The sequence below is a fragment of the Nycticebus coucang genome, chromosome X, assembly GCF_027406575.1.
Source record: "Nycticebus coucang isolate mNycCou1 chromosome X, mNycCou1.pri, whole genome shotgun sequence".
NCBI classification, from domain to species: Eukaryota; Metazoa; Chordata; class Mammalia; order Primates; family Lorisidae; genus Nycticebus; species Nycticebus coucang.
The window spans coordinates 134,436,805-134,453,462 of record NC_069804.1 but is presented as its reverse complement, the minus strand read 5'-3'; the positions used below and the strand labels follow the sequence as shown (position 1 = coordinate 134,453,462).

The window sequence follows — 16,658 nt, the reverse complement described above, 5'->3', positions numbered from 1 at the left end:
TTGTACAACAAATGGTAGCTATTCTTAGTCAGAGTGACAATTGTAGACAATGTTACCTACCAGAAGGCAAAGTTGTGCTGTTGGTTGTTCAACTTCCTAAACTACAGAATTTTTCTCTGTTTGCTCAAGTCATTTATGTAACTTTCAAGTATTATTCTGAAACTATATAAGAAAATCATGCCTTGTACATGATAAGGAAATTAAACACACAAATTTTCAAATAAATAGGCTTACTCAACAGTTGAAGTAAAAGGTACAGTGTTATTAATCCCAGTCGATGTCGGTTTTAGGTTCAGGATAAAGCCACTGGTGATAGTGGTAGTAGTGGTGGTGGTGGTGGTAACAGTGGTGGTGGTAGTTGTCGAAGTTGTAGCTGGAAAATAAAATGTATAAAATTATAAGAAATTAGAAAGTTGGCTCATTTAAGGCTCCATCAGAATCATTCAAGTTAAAAATTATAGAAGCATTTTTTAAAATGTGAATTTGATTCAACATTGTTGTAATATGAAATGGTAAGTGGCAGGCCAGGCATCTGGACTAATCCTTCTGCTTAAAACTAAAAATCTTAGATAAACTCACAGAAAAATAAAGCCTATAACCTAATCGGTCTTGTAACTGAAAGAAATCAAATAAATCCTCAAAACTCTTCCCATAAAGAAAACTCAAACCCCAGATGTCATTACCGGTAAGTTTTATTAAACTGTCAAGGAAAGAATAATTACAATTTATACAAAATCTCTATACATCTATATCTTTGCCTACTTAAATGACTATACCTGTGTAATTAATGACTAGAAATGAAATTGCTAGATCTAAGTTTCAGCATGCTCTAAATTTTAGCCTATGTTGCCAAATTACCCTACCAAATGATTTTGTCAATTTTCATCCTTATCAAAAGGGGAGTGTCTGTTTCACTTTATCATAGTTAATACTAGGCATATATATTTTTGGAAATTAATAAGCAAAATCCTCTCAAAGTTTTGTCCTCTCACAGACTGCTCTCCTACATATCTTTTGCTATTGTACCCCTACTAGAATAACTTGAACTTAAGTATACTTCATAACCTAGATGAAATTCTTTCTTTCCCATGTTTATAACGCAATTGTCTCCTACCAATACCTTCCTTTTTTGGTTTTCTGAACTTCTACAGCACTTTTGGTTCCTACTATACACTGAGCACTTAATGAACAATGCACAGAATTTGTGGCTGGTAGGGACTGGGAAGGTTTTATTTTCTTCTTTTTGGTTCTCTGCTTTTTCTCATGTTTATTTCTTACAAATAAATGTGAATCTATAATTATCTCAAAAAAAGCTTAATTAAAAATGAACAAATGCTGTTTCTGTAACAAGAAATTTGTTTAAAAGATATAACATAACAATATAAAACAATGATAACATATAACATAACAAGATATAACAATTATGTTAGCCTTGCTCTTCCCCAATTAGCAATATTTTCAGGTTAATGGCCGCATTAGATAAATAAGTGAATTACAGTGCCTGCCACATTCACTGACAATTCTAAAGGAGACTGGCCTATCCTGTTCCTGTTGAGAGAACAGGCTCAGACACTCATTCCTCATTCTAGGTAACTCTGTCCTTTCCTTCTGGTTCACAGTTTGATTGGGCCAGCGGTGTGCATCTGAAGGATGGAAAGCCATCCCGTATGCTATTAGCAGCCTAGGCAAGGGTCTGGCACAAAAAGCTCTAGTCAAACAGGAATAAGATAAGTCAGAATCTCATTTTCAAAAATTTAGCATATGGATACTAATATGAAACCAGTAGATGAACAACAGTATGTCTACACAAGAGAAAAACTCAGTTAAACTCAAGTAGGGGTGAGGGAAGGAGGGGAGGGGGATTGCTAAGCTCTCACCTAATGGGCACAATGAAAGGGTATATAGCACACCTCCTGGGGGAAGGGCTCAACTAAAACTTGGACTTTATAAATGCAAACAATGCAACCTAATCATTTGGACCCTCATATTAATCTGAAATTAAAAATAGCAATATGGAAACAATCTGAGTCAAAATAGAAATATGCAAATAATCAGCCTCTAGGCAGATTTTAGAAATATTTCTAAAAGGTAACTGAAAGCAATGACAGAGGAAAGATATGAAATAGAAAAAGGGACCATGAACAAGTCAAAATTAAGAATAAGGTAAAACAGGAAGGCAGAAAAAGAGATAAGGAATCCAACGGGAAGTTTTAAAAAAGAAAAAAGTAGTAAAAGGGAAACAATTATGTTTATGCAATATTTGATTAAGGAGGTCTCCAAAGCTGCCTTACATTTGAATTGCCTTTAGATGACAGTACCATGGCAATGACTATATTAGACTGCCATAAAATTCCATTTCCATTCTGGCCACAGGATCTTTATGATAATTCCCCATTCTTTGTGTTAGCTCTTGTGAGGGTGAACTGAGCACCACAGAGGAATACCATGCCCAATCACAAAACAGGTCTGGAGTCAGAACACTGGAGAGACTACAGATTGGATGCTGTGTGGAATTCTTTACAGCCATAAGTCATTATTTTGTTCATTTGAAAAGAAAAATCTTATCTGAAAGAAAATCCTTCCCCAGAAATGCTGAAAATTAATGATGTTACCAACAGATTCCCTTTATTGATTATCTCAACTACTGAGCAACTGCTGCATTCAAGACAGAAACAAAATTTTAACAATATTCTCCTTTTATAAAGGAGAATATTTTCATCCTAGGATGATTTTAATAAAGTAATCTGTATTTCCTGACATAGCCAGATGTCTAAAGATGTATACTTAAGAGGAAACAGTGAATTCTAGAATTGTGTGTATATGTATACACCCACACAGACACACACAGAGAGAAAGAGAGTTCCATTTTCATAAAATAAATAAATTTAATATGTTTTTAGATGTTTGGGCATCTTACAAGGGTATATGTGAAACTTAGTAAATGTGGAATGTAAATGTCTTAGCACAATAACTAAGAAAATGCCAAGAAGGCTGTGTTAACCAGTGTGATGAAAATGTGTCAAATGGTCTATGAAACCAGGGTATGGTGCCCCATGATCACATTAATGTACACAGCTATGATTTAATAAAAAAAAAGATAAATGCCAAACTGTTTTCTTTAGAGGAAGTGATATATGTATATATGCATATATGTATAGTTTTTATAATAGAACAGGCAACCACCATCACCATCACTATCTTTAAAGAAACAGCTAAATAGACAAGACAAAGCACCTCCCCAAAGATGATGAGTGAGACCTTCAGGAAATTAATACCTGTCAGCCTAACCATAAAGGACTCTTGAATATTATACAAAATGGTATGATTATTTTAACCTTCTACATGATTTTTTTTATTGTTGGGGATTCATTGCGGGTACAAAGAACCAGGTGACACTGACTGCATTCGTTAGGTAAAGTCCCTCTTATAGGCTTAGCCATGAGTTTTGCCAATCCAAAAGCCGGGTAGCACGGTGCAGGCACAGAGGATTGGGTTTGCCTGGCCTCGATTTAAAGAGACAGAAGCTGTCGGAGTCCTAGAGGATGGTCCCCAATATCCTCCCCCCAAGTCCTTGGGACCATTTGGGTCCTCAGAGCTGGGGATATGGTTTGCGGTGGCTTTGCTTGTTCCAAGAATGCACTTTGCGCTCTCAACATGGTCTACATGTTGGTGGGCTTGTTGCTCATTGGAGTGGCTGCCTGGAGCAAGGGCCTGGGCCTGGTGTCCAGCATCCACATCATTGGAGGAGTCGTTGCTGTGGGAGTTTTCCTTCTCCTTATCGCAGTGGCTGGACTGGTGGGTGCTGTTAACCACCACCAAGTCCTGCTATTCTTTTACATGATCATCCTTGGTTTGGTCTTCGTCTTTCAGTTTGTAATCTCTTGTTCATGTCTGGCTATTAACGGAAGCAAACAGACAGATGTCATCAATGCTTCTTGGTGGGTCATGAGTAACAAAACTTGGGATGAACTGGAAAGAAGTTTTGATTGCTGTGGCTTATTCAACTTCACAACACTCTACCAACAAGATTATGCTTTCTGCACTGCAATCTGTAAGAGCCAGAGCCCCACATGCCAGATGTATGGAGAAAAGTTTCTTAAGCATTCAGATGAAGTGCTGAAAATCCTGGGGGGTGTTGGACTCTTCTTTAGCTTTACAGAGATCCTTGGTGTTTGGCTAGCAATGAGATTTCGGAACCAGAAGGATCCTAGAGCCAACCCCAGTGCCTTTCTATGAGACTTTGGATTCTTCTGACTTCTCTCCTGCTCTAAGCTTTTTCTTCCTCCCTTAGGGAAAACCTAGGGTCTACAGCCTTTTTGTCTGAGAAAAAGGGAAGGCCCTTTGCTACATCCCCTAAAACTGACTGAATGGTCAGATTTTATGCCTTGACAATTTTGTCAAGGATATAAGGAGCAAGATTATAAGGAATAGGAAGAAAAACTTCATCTTTCCCCAGGGGAATATGGGAAGTTTCTGGTAGTACATGGCATAAGGCTAGAGTCATTCCTATTTCTACTCTTTCCCTTTCCACATGCTAGACCACCTCAGCATGCCCTGGTCTGGCTCCAAGAATAAACTGGGGATAGAGCTAAGGAGAAAAATCAAGAAATCCTTGTAATAAGCAAGACCCAGCTTGAGAAAGTTCAGTGAATATAAAAATAAAAGCCATTTTAACCCCATATTTGAAGAAGCAACTTAAGTTCCTTTCCAGTCTTTGCTAGTCAAGGGGCTTCACTGATTGTGTAAGCCCTATAACTGAAAGAATCTTTAAGGTTTTGCAGGGAAGTTCCTTCTTCTGAGCAGTTTTTTCAAATCTCCCAATGGCAAAGTCAAACAAAGGAAGAAACATTAAAAAAAAAAGACATTAAAAAAAAAATAAAGTCCCTCTTATAATTGTGTCCCTCCCCCCAAAGGTGTGTGACCCTCCCACTCCTCTCCCTCCTTCCCTTTCTCTGCTCTACCCTTCCCCCAACCCCCACTGTGTACTAGATCATTAATTGTCCTCATATTAGAATTGAGTACATTCTATATGATTTTTTTAAAGGCATAAAATAGCTCTGGCATATTCAAATAGTAATATTTAAATCAAAATAAGCAATGGATTTGAGTGAAGGTTCTTTATATCACAGCCTGATTTTTCACGTTACAAACCTGGTCTAAATCACTTAACATACTCAATTATACATTACCTGTGTAGTAAAAGAGAAGCACAGTTCTATAAATAATACAAAATAACTGAATATCAAATTTGGGTTTACATTTAAATAAATCTCATTCTATAGCTTTAAAAATCCCCATATAAAAGTGAAAATAATCTCCAAAAGATCCTCTTCTCCAATTTTCTTATCCTATCTCTCATCAACAACTGTTTATCTTACTCCATGCTGGAATGGACATAATCACCTTCTCAGATTATAAAAAGCAAGCTTCTCTTAAAATTTGATGATTATACCCAGGGCAGAGAATAATCCCAAACGGCTGTAAATTTGCAGATAAAGACACCTCAAAGCTCCTCTGCAAGGCTGGTTTGTGAGATGAAATACATGAGTATGTAAATATACTTGAAGAGAAGGAAAAGTGAGTGGGGGGGAAATAACTCTGAATTGGGGTGTCAGGTTGAGACATATATTATAGGGAGAAGGGTAAGTACAAAAGATAGTAGTGGATGAAATTGCTAAGGAATGGGCTAGTGGCAAGAGTACCAGTATTCAGGAAGGAATTTAGACTTAGAAAATATGGTGTGGGTTATGACAGAGTTATCCAAGAGCCTGCTAATTCATATTTCAATGACTCAAACCATGACTCTAAGAATCAGTTCTATTTTTTCTTGTATTTTGTGGGAAAATCCTGCTACAATTTTTGCAACTGATATAACTTGTAAAGTTCTCACTACACACCCTTCACAACTCTCAAAGATTGGCCAGTTTGCCTACTAAACAGTATAAACTCAGTCAGCATTGGTTATGTAAAAGACATGAAGAGATGGTATATATCTCTGTTCAGGAATAATTATTTTAAGCTTGAAGGTGATTGATTTCAGTTTAAGCCAGGCTGAAGAAAGATTCATTTCAGCACTAAGTAAACTTTTTAAAGTAAAAACAAAGAAGATTTCCCTAAAATGGAGCCTGACTTAAATTGTAGGTTTAAGAAGCAAAAGATTCCTAACCACCCAGCTCACAATAGGTATAGGCAATAAGTAACCAAATTCTCTTCCATCTACAACCTAACTAGCTACCGTCAGAAACAAATGTAGGATAAATCTAGGGATGTTCCTATACTCAACTTTAGCAGAGGGTCAGTTTTAATATAGGCCAAAATTTAAATTAACTTTAGAGAAAAAAAAAATCTTTATAAATCCCAATATATTAGGTCAATTGAACACTGTGATTAACAACAAAAAAAACTTAAGTTTAGACATGGACAAGAATCTGATAGCAGTTTTGACTATAGTAATTTCATAGAAATAGTACCATTGATATTGACTTTCTCATCCTACTCTTTGGCAATATTGGTGTACCTTTGGGATACTCCAAAAGATGGACAAAACTATTTAGACAGCTCTAGAAACTATAGACTATGACCCACTTACTACTGCTTATTATGCAGTACATTTCCAATGAGTGTCCCAGTACATCCCAATAATTCCAAAATCTTACTAGCTGCAGTAGAAGCTGCTGCACCTGCTCCAGGGAAATTTAATCCAAATCTGAAAGTTATACCACCAAGTGTTCTAGCCGAAGCTGTTGGGGCACCAACTGCAGAGAACAACATAATATTAAATATTACCCTTTAAATCAAAAACAGTGAAGAATTTATATAGGCTTTTTCATTTTAAGAGTCCTTTAGAAGCTTTTGGTTAAACTTAAAAACACAAACATGGTCAATCCATTCATATGAAATGTCCAAAAATGGTAAATCTATAGAGACAGAAAATAGATGAGTGGTTATTTGTAGCTGAGGGATCTTATTGGGATAAGGGAAATTCTCTAAAACTAGATGTGGTGATGGTTACACAATTCGATAAACTTACTAAAAGTTACCGATTACACACTTAATTTAATTTTATGATATGTAAGTTATGATTCTTTAAAGTTAATTAAAAGATACAGTGATCCAGACATCTTTCCATTTTGCAGGCAAGGACATCAGAGGCAGGAGGAAGGAAAAAGTCTGGCAAAGGCCAGAGGGCAGATTTTGACTAAACACAGAATTAATTTAATACTTTGAACTCCATACCTCAGATATAGTAATACGAGGTCTGAAAATTAAGTTTGTGAACTTGCCACTGTGTGCTTGTGTTGGCAGCACTGTAAAAACAACTTGGTAAGGTTTCATTACCTCGGGATATCAGTGTCTCATAGCTGTTTTTGTGTCAATGTGTGGTGGTGTCTTACTGAGCAGTGTTCGTTACTATTGTTGCATGTTTTTGTGTGCCATACGATGGCAGCTCAGATGGTCATTCCAGAAAAAGAGCTCCAAAATTGCTTTAAAGGGTGGACGAGGTGCTGGTGTTGCTGCATAGCTTCCCAAGGGGAGCACTTTGAAGGTGACCATAGTGATATTTAGCAATGAGGTATGTAGCACTTCTAGGGTGAGTTTGTGAACTTAATTATCAGACCTCATATTCATGAAATCTATTATATTAATCGTTGAGAAGGATATTGCTTACATATAACAAAAAGATTCCAGAATCATGTCTCAAAATTAAAGTCCACTTAGTAGAAAATAGAACTCATGTAGTAACCAACAATTTTAACTAATGTCTAACTGTGCCAGTTGTCCTAGAAGATGGGGATGGTATGCCACTATTCATGCTGGACTAAGCATAAGCATTTCCTAGCAAGTTTTAATGCCAGGAATAGTAATAATCTTGTTATCATAGGGCTTTGAGGGGAACATGTTACAGCTAGGGTTACAATACAACGTTTAATGATGAGCATCATGTCATTGTGAAAAAGATACCTTGAAAGCATAATTTATAGGGATATGTAAGAAAGAATTGCTTAAGGCATTATAGAATTCAATATTTGTTCTTACACTGCTAATGGAAGACGTGCAACAAAGAAGGTGGGGGTATGAGATAATTAGTGTCCCATCGCTTAGCTCAAATTATCCAGATGTGTCTTTTCAGGGGAAGAGGTCATGAGATATCACATTGTCAATTAGAATCCCAAAACTACAGCTGGTCCTTTGTCATGTTCCACTTCTGACAGGTAAGATATGAAGACCACAAACCTAGCCTGCATAGAAGAATATGCTATATATCGCTTCTCAGCCTTTTGGCTAAGATCAAGTGTAGAAGAATATACTATAGCAGGGCTCCAACGTCTATTTCCCATTTTATCTTATTCACATGTATAGTAAAGACTTCTCTTTGGACATACTAGGAAAAACTCTGACTCTTCCTAGTCTTAATAGCTTCAAGAAGATGTTTAAGAACATCACATTAATAAATTATATGCCTAAAGTTATCATTTTAAGTTATAATAACTATGTTTATTTAAAAAATAATAGGTAAATCCATGACCACTAGGCTCTTAAGCAAAGCTACTATTGATATCAGCAGTTATAGATGGGCCCAAGAATAATGATGATTTCTGAGATGCAGGAGATCCATGGCTTGTATTGGCAAATCAAGTAAAATGGCCACATGGGAAAGAATAGCATTTTCTCTGAAACAAGCAACTTACTTGAGAACCCAGTGGGAGCAGTGGAGGTAGAAGCGTTTGATAGCGAAGTAAACAGCATGGTGCTTGGACTAGTAGTGTTGGCAAGAGTAGATGCTAGAGCCAAACCTAAAAATCAAAGTAACAAGCAGAAAAATGTCACCAAAAATAATTTTTTCAAAGTAAAACATTATAACAAGGTTCATTTATATGCAGAAATAAAAACAAAGCAAGAAAAACAGGTACCCTGAAACCCAATCAGGACTTCTTAGTACACCTAGCCTTCTAGCACCATCATAACAAAGAAATTTTACTTCTCTGAAAAAAGTAGTCATAGGAGGGGAATCCACTTCCAGAACTGCAGAATAAGAAGTCTCATGAACCCATTCCCCAGTAAAATATCCATAACCAGCAAAAAGTATTTTTTAAATTGAAATGGCTAGAAATTATTCTAAAAATAAGTACAATAAATGAAGAAACATTATTCAAGAAAATCTGCTAAAATTTAGTAATCTAACAGTGAGAGTCTATGGCATATGAGTCACAAGGCACTCCTTCTTCCCCAATCCCCCTGTTAACTTTGATGGAACCTACATTCCAGACAGGAGTAGCCAAGAAGACTGGACTTCCTCTGCCCCCAGCTCCCAATCAGAGGGATACAGTATCTCAATGGGAGGGACAGGTAGCTAGCATTTCTTATCACCTCCAACACAGAGTTAAAGGAGTAAAATACCTGGTAAGTACAACCAAGAGTCCAGGGGCTTCTTTCCTTCAGCCAGCCCTGACTCCCAGAGAGGAGGCTCTGTCCTAGGAATATAAGGTTGAAAACACTGACACCCCAGTGTTCTCATTTTGATTGTGTCATCGCAGTTCAATTGTAGGTCAAAGGTCCATGCTTTAAGTGGTAAGCAAGAAGACCAATGGCTACTGCCACTGCCCAGTACTCAAAGCCCTGGCTCAAAGATTTTGATCAGAGATAAAGGCTGTTCATAACAGTGGGGAGCTCCTAAGCTATCCCTAAAAGAATTGAATTTTTTTTTGAAACAAGAGTGTGAGGACCTTCAAGCGAAAAAAACTTGCTCTAAAAAAAATGGAGATTTTGGTGTTAAGCAATTAAGAGGAAGCAGGTAGCTTCAAGAGACTAATAGTAAGTCTAGTTATGTCTAGTTTACCAGACATAACTGGGAGGGAGAAAAGCTATAAAGAACCATTTTGAGAACAGAAGAATTAAGTACTAATATATACTATAACATGAAAGAACCTTGAAAACATTACATAAAATGAAAGAAGCCAGACACAAAAGGTACATATTTTATGATTCCATGTACATGAAATGTCCAGAATAGATAAATTCATAGATAGAAAGTATATTAGTGGTCCCCAGGGGTTGGAAGTAAGGGGTAATGGGGAGTGACTACTAATGGGAACAGTGGTTATTTGGGGGGTGATGAAAATGTTCTCAAATTACACCATAGTGATGGTTGCACACTCTATAACTAATGTTAAAAATCACCGAATTGTACACTTTAAAAGGGTGAATTTTAAGATACATGAATCATACCTCAATTATGCTATTATTAAAAAACACGTTATTATCTCAATAAAAGCAGTAAAAGCATTTGACAAAATCCAACACCCGTTCATGATAAAAAACACTCTATAAACAAGGAAGAGAAGGGAACTTCCTCAACATGATAAAGGGCATTAATGAAAAATCCATGGTAACATCATACTTAATTGTGACAGACTAAAAACTTTCCTACTACCATCAGGACCAAAAGGATGTGTTTTCTTAGCACTTCAACAATGTATTAGAAATTCTAGCCAGGACGATTAAGCAATAAAAAGAAATAAAAAGCATCCAGATTAAAAGTAAAGAAGTAAAACTATTATTATTCATAGATAACATGATCATGAATACTGAAAATTGAAATCAATAAAAATAATCTATTAGAACAATAAAGTCAGCACAGTTGCACGATACAAGATAAATATATAAAATTCAATTATATTTCTATATTATAACAATGAACAACCCCAAAATGAAATTAAGAATGTAATTCTAGGGGAGAAGAATCCCTATTCAATAAATGGTGCTATGCAGGTCCTGTTACAATATAACTGAGGTGTTAATATTGTCATTCCCCCTGCTTAAAGCAATTGATACATAACTATCTCTGTCTAACTCCATTTCATAGTAAGACAGAGACGCTTGGTCTCAAACATTTATCCTTTGGGAGTAGTGTGAAAATTGTGCCACAACATAAACATTGTCAAAGGTTGTGTTGCTTAGTCTCAAAAACATTTTTTTCCTTTAGCAGCTCTGTGACAGATTGTGTTACATAAAACTTAATCGTCTGTTTTTAAGAAAAAAATAAAATAAAATAAAATAAATGGTGCTGGGAGAACTGGATAACAACATGTAAAAGACTGAAACTGGACTCACACCTTTCACCACTAACAAAAATTGACTGACAATGGATAAAAGATTTAAATCTAAGACATGAAATGATAAAAATCCTAGAAGAAAGTGTGAGGAAAATTCTTAATGATACCAGCCTGGGGAAAGATTTTATGAAGAAGACTCCATTAGTAATCACAAAAAAAGGGACTTAAACTGAAAAGCTCTGCACATCTAAGGACACAATAATTAAAGCAAATAGACAAGCTTCAGAATGAGAAAAGATATTTACATTTTACAAATCTGACAAAAGGTTGATAACTAGAATCTATAGAGAACTTGAATTAATCAACAAAAAAAGAGTGAACAATCCCATATATAACTGGGCAAGAGACATGAATAGAACCATCTCTGAAGAAGACAGACGAATGACCAATATACATATGAAAAAATGCTCATTGTCCCTACTCATCAGAGAAATGCCAATCAAAACCATCCTGAGATATCACCTAACCCCAGTGAGAATAGGCCACATCACAAAGTCCCAAAGTAGCAGATGCTGGCACAGATGTGGAGAAAGGGGAATGCTTTACACTGTTGGTGGGACTGCAAACTAATACAGCCTCTTTGGAAAGAAGTATGGAGAGCCTCAAAGAGCTAAAAGCAGAACTTCCATTTGATCCCATAATCCCATTACTAGGTATCTTACCCAGAAGGAAAAAAAATCATTTTATTATAAAGACATAACACAAACATTGTAACCCAATCATTTGCACCCTCATATTAATCTGAAACTTAAAAGAAAGAAGTAAAATGGTGTAGCCTCTTTGGAAAACTGGCATTTCCTCTAAGGGTTAAACACAGAGTTACTAAAAAACAAAAACAAAAAAAACACAGAGTTACTATATAACCCAGTTATTCCACTCTTAGGTATATACATATGCCAAAAAGAAGTGAAATATATATCCACACAAAAAAGTGTACATGAATATTCATGGTAGCATTATACATAACAGACAAAAGGCAAAAACAACCCAAATGTCCATTGAGGGATGAATGGATAAATAAAACGTGGTATATTAATAAAATGGAATTTTATTTGTCATAAAAGAAAAGGTGCTAATACATGGTACAACATGGATAAGCCTTGAAAGCATTATGCTAAGTGAAAGAAGCTAGTTGCAAAAGATCAAGTAATGCATGATTCCTTTATATGAAATGTCTATAATAAAAAATCTATATAAACAGAAAGTAGATTAGTGGTTACCAGGGACTGGGGGAAGGGAAGAATGGGCAATTACTGCTTATGGGTATAGAGTTTCTTTGGGGGATGATGAAAATATTCTAACATTGACTGTAGTGATGGTTGCACAACTCCATGAACCACTGAATTGCACACTTTAAATATGTGAACTGTATGGTATGTTAATTATATCATAATAAAATTATGAGAAAATTAATAAATAAAAATCTGGAATAAATTTTCATAAAACAGATTACCTGCCTCTTGTTTTAAAATTTAAAAAGAAAACTCTAAAGCTGGAGAAATTAAGTGCAGAAAGACAATAAGATTGACTTACTTGAAGAGTCACTGTAGATCACTGTACACATGCCACTGAGCTGAACTAACTTTTTCTAGACTCCAACACATAATTACAGATATTCTATTTCCCCCATAAAAGGTAAAAGTGCTTAATAAGTAACTTCACTTATATCTATTACTGCCTGCATCCAACTGTAGAGTAATTCATGACAACATATAACATAGGACTCTGCTGTCTAGAACATCTTGGCCCACACTGGGTGAAAGGGGCAAAGAGGAGATGTTATAAAGAAATTGTGAACTTTACCACATACCTAAAACTACTTAAAAATATATAGAACGAAATAGCCCTATGTTTCATTTAGAAGTACCACATGGATACTTTTAAAGAAATAACCAATTTTACAGCAGAGGAATTTATATATACCATTCATACCATTCATTATCTACTGGTGAGGCTGAATTTTTAATATAGGGTTAGTGGCTACTTTACTTTCTTCATTTGAAATTACTTATTCAAGTCATTGAAGAATGCTGTTTTCTTATTGAAGAATACTGTTTTCTTATTACTGATTTTTAATAAAAATATATATCAAAGCTATTTAATTTGTTACATATTGCAAAAATTCTAACCCAGTTTGTCATTCATTTTTTTCATTTTGTTTTTAGTTTTTATGTAGTCAAAGTTTTCCATTGTTTTTTCCAATATGCTCTATGTCTCCACATCATGTTTAAAAAGACATTCCCACTTAAATATATGAAAAGATGTTCAACAGCGGTGCATCTTACAAGGGTATATGTGAAACTTGGTAAACGGTCTGTGAAGCTAGTGAATGATGCCCCATGATCGTATCAATGTACACAGCTATGATTTAATTAAAAAAAAGATGTTCAAGCTCATTTTTAAGAGAAAATTGCAAATTATAACAACATTGTGAATAATTTCACCTAACAGATGGCAAGAAGTCAAAACTAGTAATACACTCTGTTAATCACACTGTAAAGAAACAGACAGCCTCACAGATTCCTAATGGGAATATGAACGGATACAACTCTGAAGGAAAACATGTGGTCAGTGTTTCAAAAATCATAAATATTTTTTGAACCAGCAATACTTTTTCTGGAAATTTATCTATAAAAAATGTACTGTTGTATAACATCTGTAAAATGACATGCAAAATGATATCCATGGCATCCCTGTTTGAATTAGCGAAGGAGTAAATAACCCAAATGTCTATGAGTGAGGGACTGCATATATAAATTATAGCACATCCAGACCATGGAATACTACAATGCTATAAAAAAATACTAAGGAAGATATACTGATTGATGTGAAAAACTCCCAATGTTTAAAGAAAGTATATACATTTTATAAGTTCCAAAAGCAATGTACAGAATAGTGTGTAGATTATATCATTTGTGTCCAAAAAAAGACAGAGGGATAAGAATACATTTTTTTTTTGAGACAGAGTCTTACTTTGTCACCCTCAGTAGAGTGCCATGGCATTGTAGCTCACGGCAACCTCAAACTCTTGGGCTCAAGCGATTGTCTTGCCTCAGCCTCCCAAGTAGCTGGGACTACAGGCGTCTGCCACAATGCCTGGCTATTTTTAGAGACAAGGTCTTGCTCTGGCTCAGGCTGTCTTGAACCCGTGATCTCAAGCAATCCACCCACCTTGACCTCCCAGAGTGCTAGGATTACAGGCGTGAGCCACTGCGCCTGGCCAAGAATATATGTTTTAATATGCTAAAAAATCCATGAAGAAGCTCTGGAAGGATACATACAATTACAGTGATTAGCTGAGTGCAAAAAAGGGGTAGGGGTCATATAGTGCAGACAGGAGACAATATACCTATTTAAGCCATTTATAATAAATGGTCCTCTCCCTAATGTGAGAAATATTATTTAAATATTTTCATACTCACTTATGCTTTTTAAAAAATGTAGTTTTATTTTTTACCTTGAATTCACCTAGGATTTCTTTTGGTTAATCTTTTTAGGCAAAAATTAATCCCCTTACCCCTAATACCTGGTTAGCCAGCTTTTGCAATTTATTTATTCACCACTCTATCCTCTATCCCATGGATTTGAAGTGTCACCTTCATAAACACAGGTTTGTTTCTGTACTCTAAAATATTTCACTGATTTTTCTTTCTATCCCTGTTCCATACCAGAGTCTCAATTATTATAGCACTGGAATTCATTTATTTTTATATTACATAATATTTTAAACTTACAGAAAGAGAATAAACTTACAATACATTTCTATATATTTTCCTGCAAGTAGTTCATCATTACTTTCCTTAAAAACAATAGAGATGGCTAGTCTCGTGTTATTTCTTCTCCTATTTAAACTTTAGAATCTTGTCAAGTCCCTTGCTCCCTTACCTTCCCCCAAAGATTCGCATTATGGTTTTACAAGAACTTCATTAAATATATAGATTAATAAGGAGATAAATGGGATCTTTATATTATTGAGTCTGTGCCTTCAGTGGGTCTTTTTATTTACTCACATCTTCTTTTATATTTCTCAGTAAAATTTGTGATCTTCTTCATCTAGGTCATGCACATTTTTAAAAGTTTATTCCTAGGTATTTTATACTTTCAGATGAAATTATTAATGGGATCTTTCTCCATTACATTTCCTAACTACTATTGCTTAAACATGGGAGAGCTATTGATTTTGTATTATTTATTTTGTAACTGGAAATATTACCGAAACCTCTTCACTACCTTTAATTAAATTTACACTTGATTTATGCCCATATTTTAAAATCTTGATCATTTGTCTCACAGGTACTGGCATAATTTCAGGAGCCTGACCTTAAATCACACACCCAGAGATAACTAAGCAAGCAATACCACTTAATATGATTTGCTTTTAAGTTAAATGAGTTTTGTTCTTAAACAGAAAAGCATTTAAGAGACAAAGCCTGTTTCCTAATCATACAACAAGATCAAGGTTTCTCAACATGGCACTACTGATATTTTGGTCCATCTAATTCTTTGTTGTGTAATGTAAGCTGTTTGGCAGCATCCCTGGGCGCTACCCAGTAGATTCCAGTAGCACCTCTTAATAACAAAGAAAGTTTCCATTTATGGACAAGTATCCTCCCTGGGGGGTACAAAATTTTCTCCGGCTGAGATCACTGGACTAGAGGAAAGGTTCAGTGTCATAATTTCCTTCATCTAGTGCCATAAGGATACCAAAATCAGCCTTAATTCCTTTATGTTTAAGAACATGAGAAAATGCCAAAGATCTTAGAAAATAGCACACTTTTTTAACAGAAGGGGGGAAGATGGCCTTACATTACAAGATGAGGGATGATGGTACAAAAACTAAAATGGCGATACTACAGCAAGAAAGGACAGAGCAACAGAATAGAATAGAAAGTCCAGAAGCAGTCAAGCATATACAATAATTTGGTATATCAGGAAGGCAGCAACTCCAACCAATAGGGAAAGGATGTCTATTTAACAAAATACAGTGGTTCAACTTACTTGTCACTTAGAAAAAAGTAAGATTCATAAAAACATAAACCATAAAAAACCAAAAGGTATTAAGAATATTGAGATGGAAAGGCTTATATAAATAAGCTTAGAGAGAAAAACCCCAAAGAAGGAAATATTTGACAATATAAACATTAAAATTTTGGCCAGGCACAGTGGCCCATGCCTGTAATCCCAGCACATTAGGAGGCTGAAATGGGAGCCAGGAGTTCTAGACCAGCCTGGACAACATAGCAAGACCCCCATCTCTACAAAATATTAAAAGTATCAGCCAAGTGTGGTGGTGAACACCTGCAGTCCCAACTACTCAGGAGGCTGAAGCAGAAAGATTGCTTGGGCCTAGGAGGTTGAAGCTGCAGTAAGCTATGATCATGACATACTGCACTTCAAGCCTGGGGGGGACAAAGAGAGACATTTGCACTAGATTGTTTGCCACAGCTCAATTTACAATTGCCAAGATGTGGAAACAACCTATATGCCCATCAACCTGGGAATGGATTAACACACTGTGTTATGTGTATACCATGGAATACTATT

The 16,658-nt window shown here is 35.6% G+C and overlaps 2 protein-coding genes and 1 non-coding gene across 3 annotated transcripts in view; 2 read left to right on the top strand and 1 right to left on the bottom strand.

The window, feature by feature from the left end:
- The window catches only part of NUP62CL (nucleoporin 62 C-terminal like), a 76,022-nt gene that overhangs the window by 37,228 nt on the left and 22,136 nt on the right, over window positions 1-16,658 (bottom strand). The window contains exons 2-4 of the mRNA XM_053579649.1: window positions 8,691-8,795; window positions 6,657-6,755; window positions 235-373 (exon numbers count right to left, since the gene is read on the bottom strand). Coding sequence (XP_053435624.1) covers window positions 235-373; window positions 6,657-6,755; window positions 8,691-8,748 — 296 coding nt within the window. The 5' untranslated portion in view covers window positions 8,749-8,795. The remainder of the gene's footprint in view (window positions 1-234; window positions 374-6,656; window positions 6,756-8,690; window positions 8,796-16,658) is intronic.
- On the top strand, window positions 3,437-4,833 carry LOC128577418 (tetraspanin-31-like). Its single transcript, XM_053579650.1, has one exon. It carries the CDS (start codon window positions 3,604-3,606, stop codon window positions 4,234-4,236), a length of 633 nt encoding a protein of 210 aa, XP_053435625.1. The 5' UTR covers window positions 3,437-3,603; the 3' UTR covers window positions 4,237-4,833.
- LOC128578805 (small nucleolar RNA SNORA63) lies at window positions 10,765-10,892 on the top strand. The gene has a single exon (XR_008377918.1). It is a non-coding gene; the product is annotated as a small nucleolar RNA SNORA63 (small nucleolar RNA).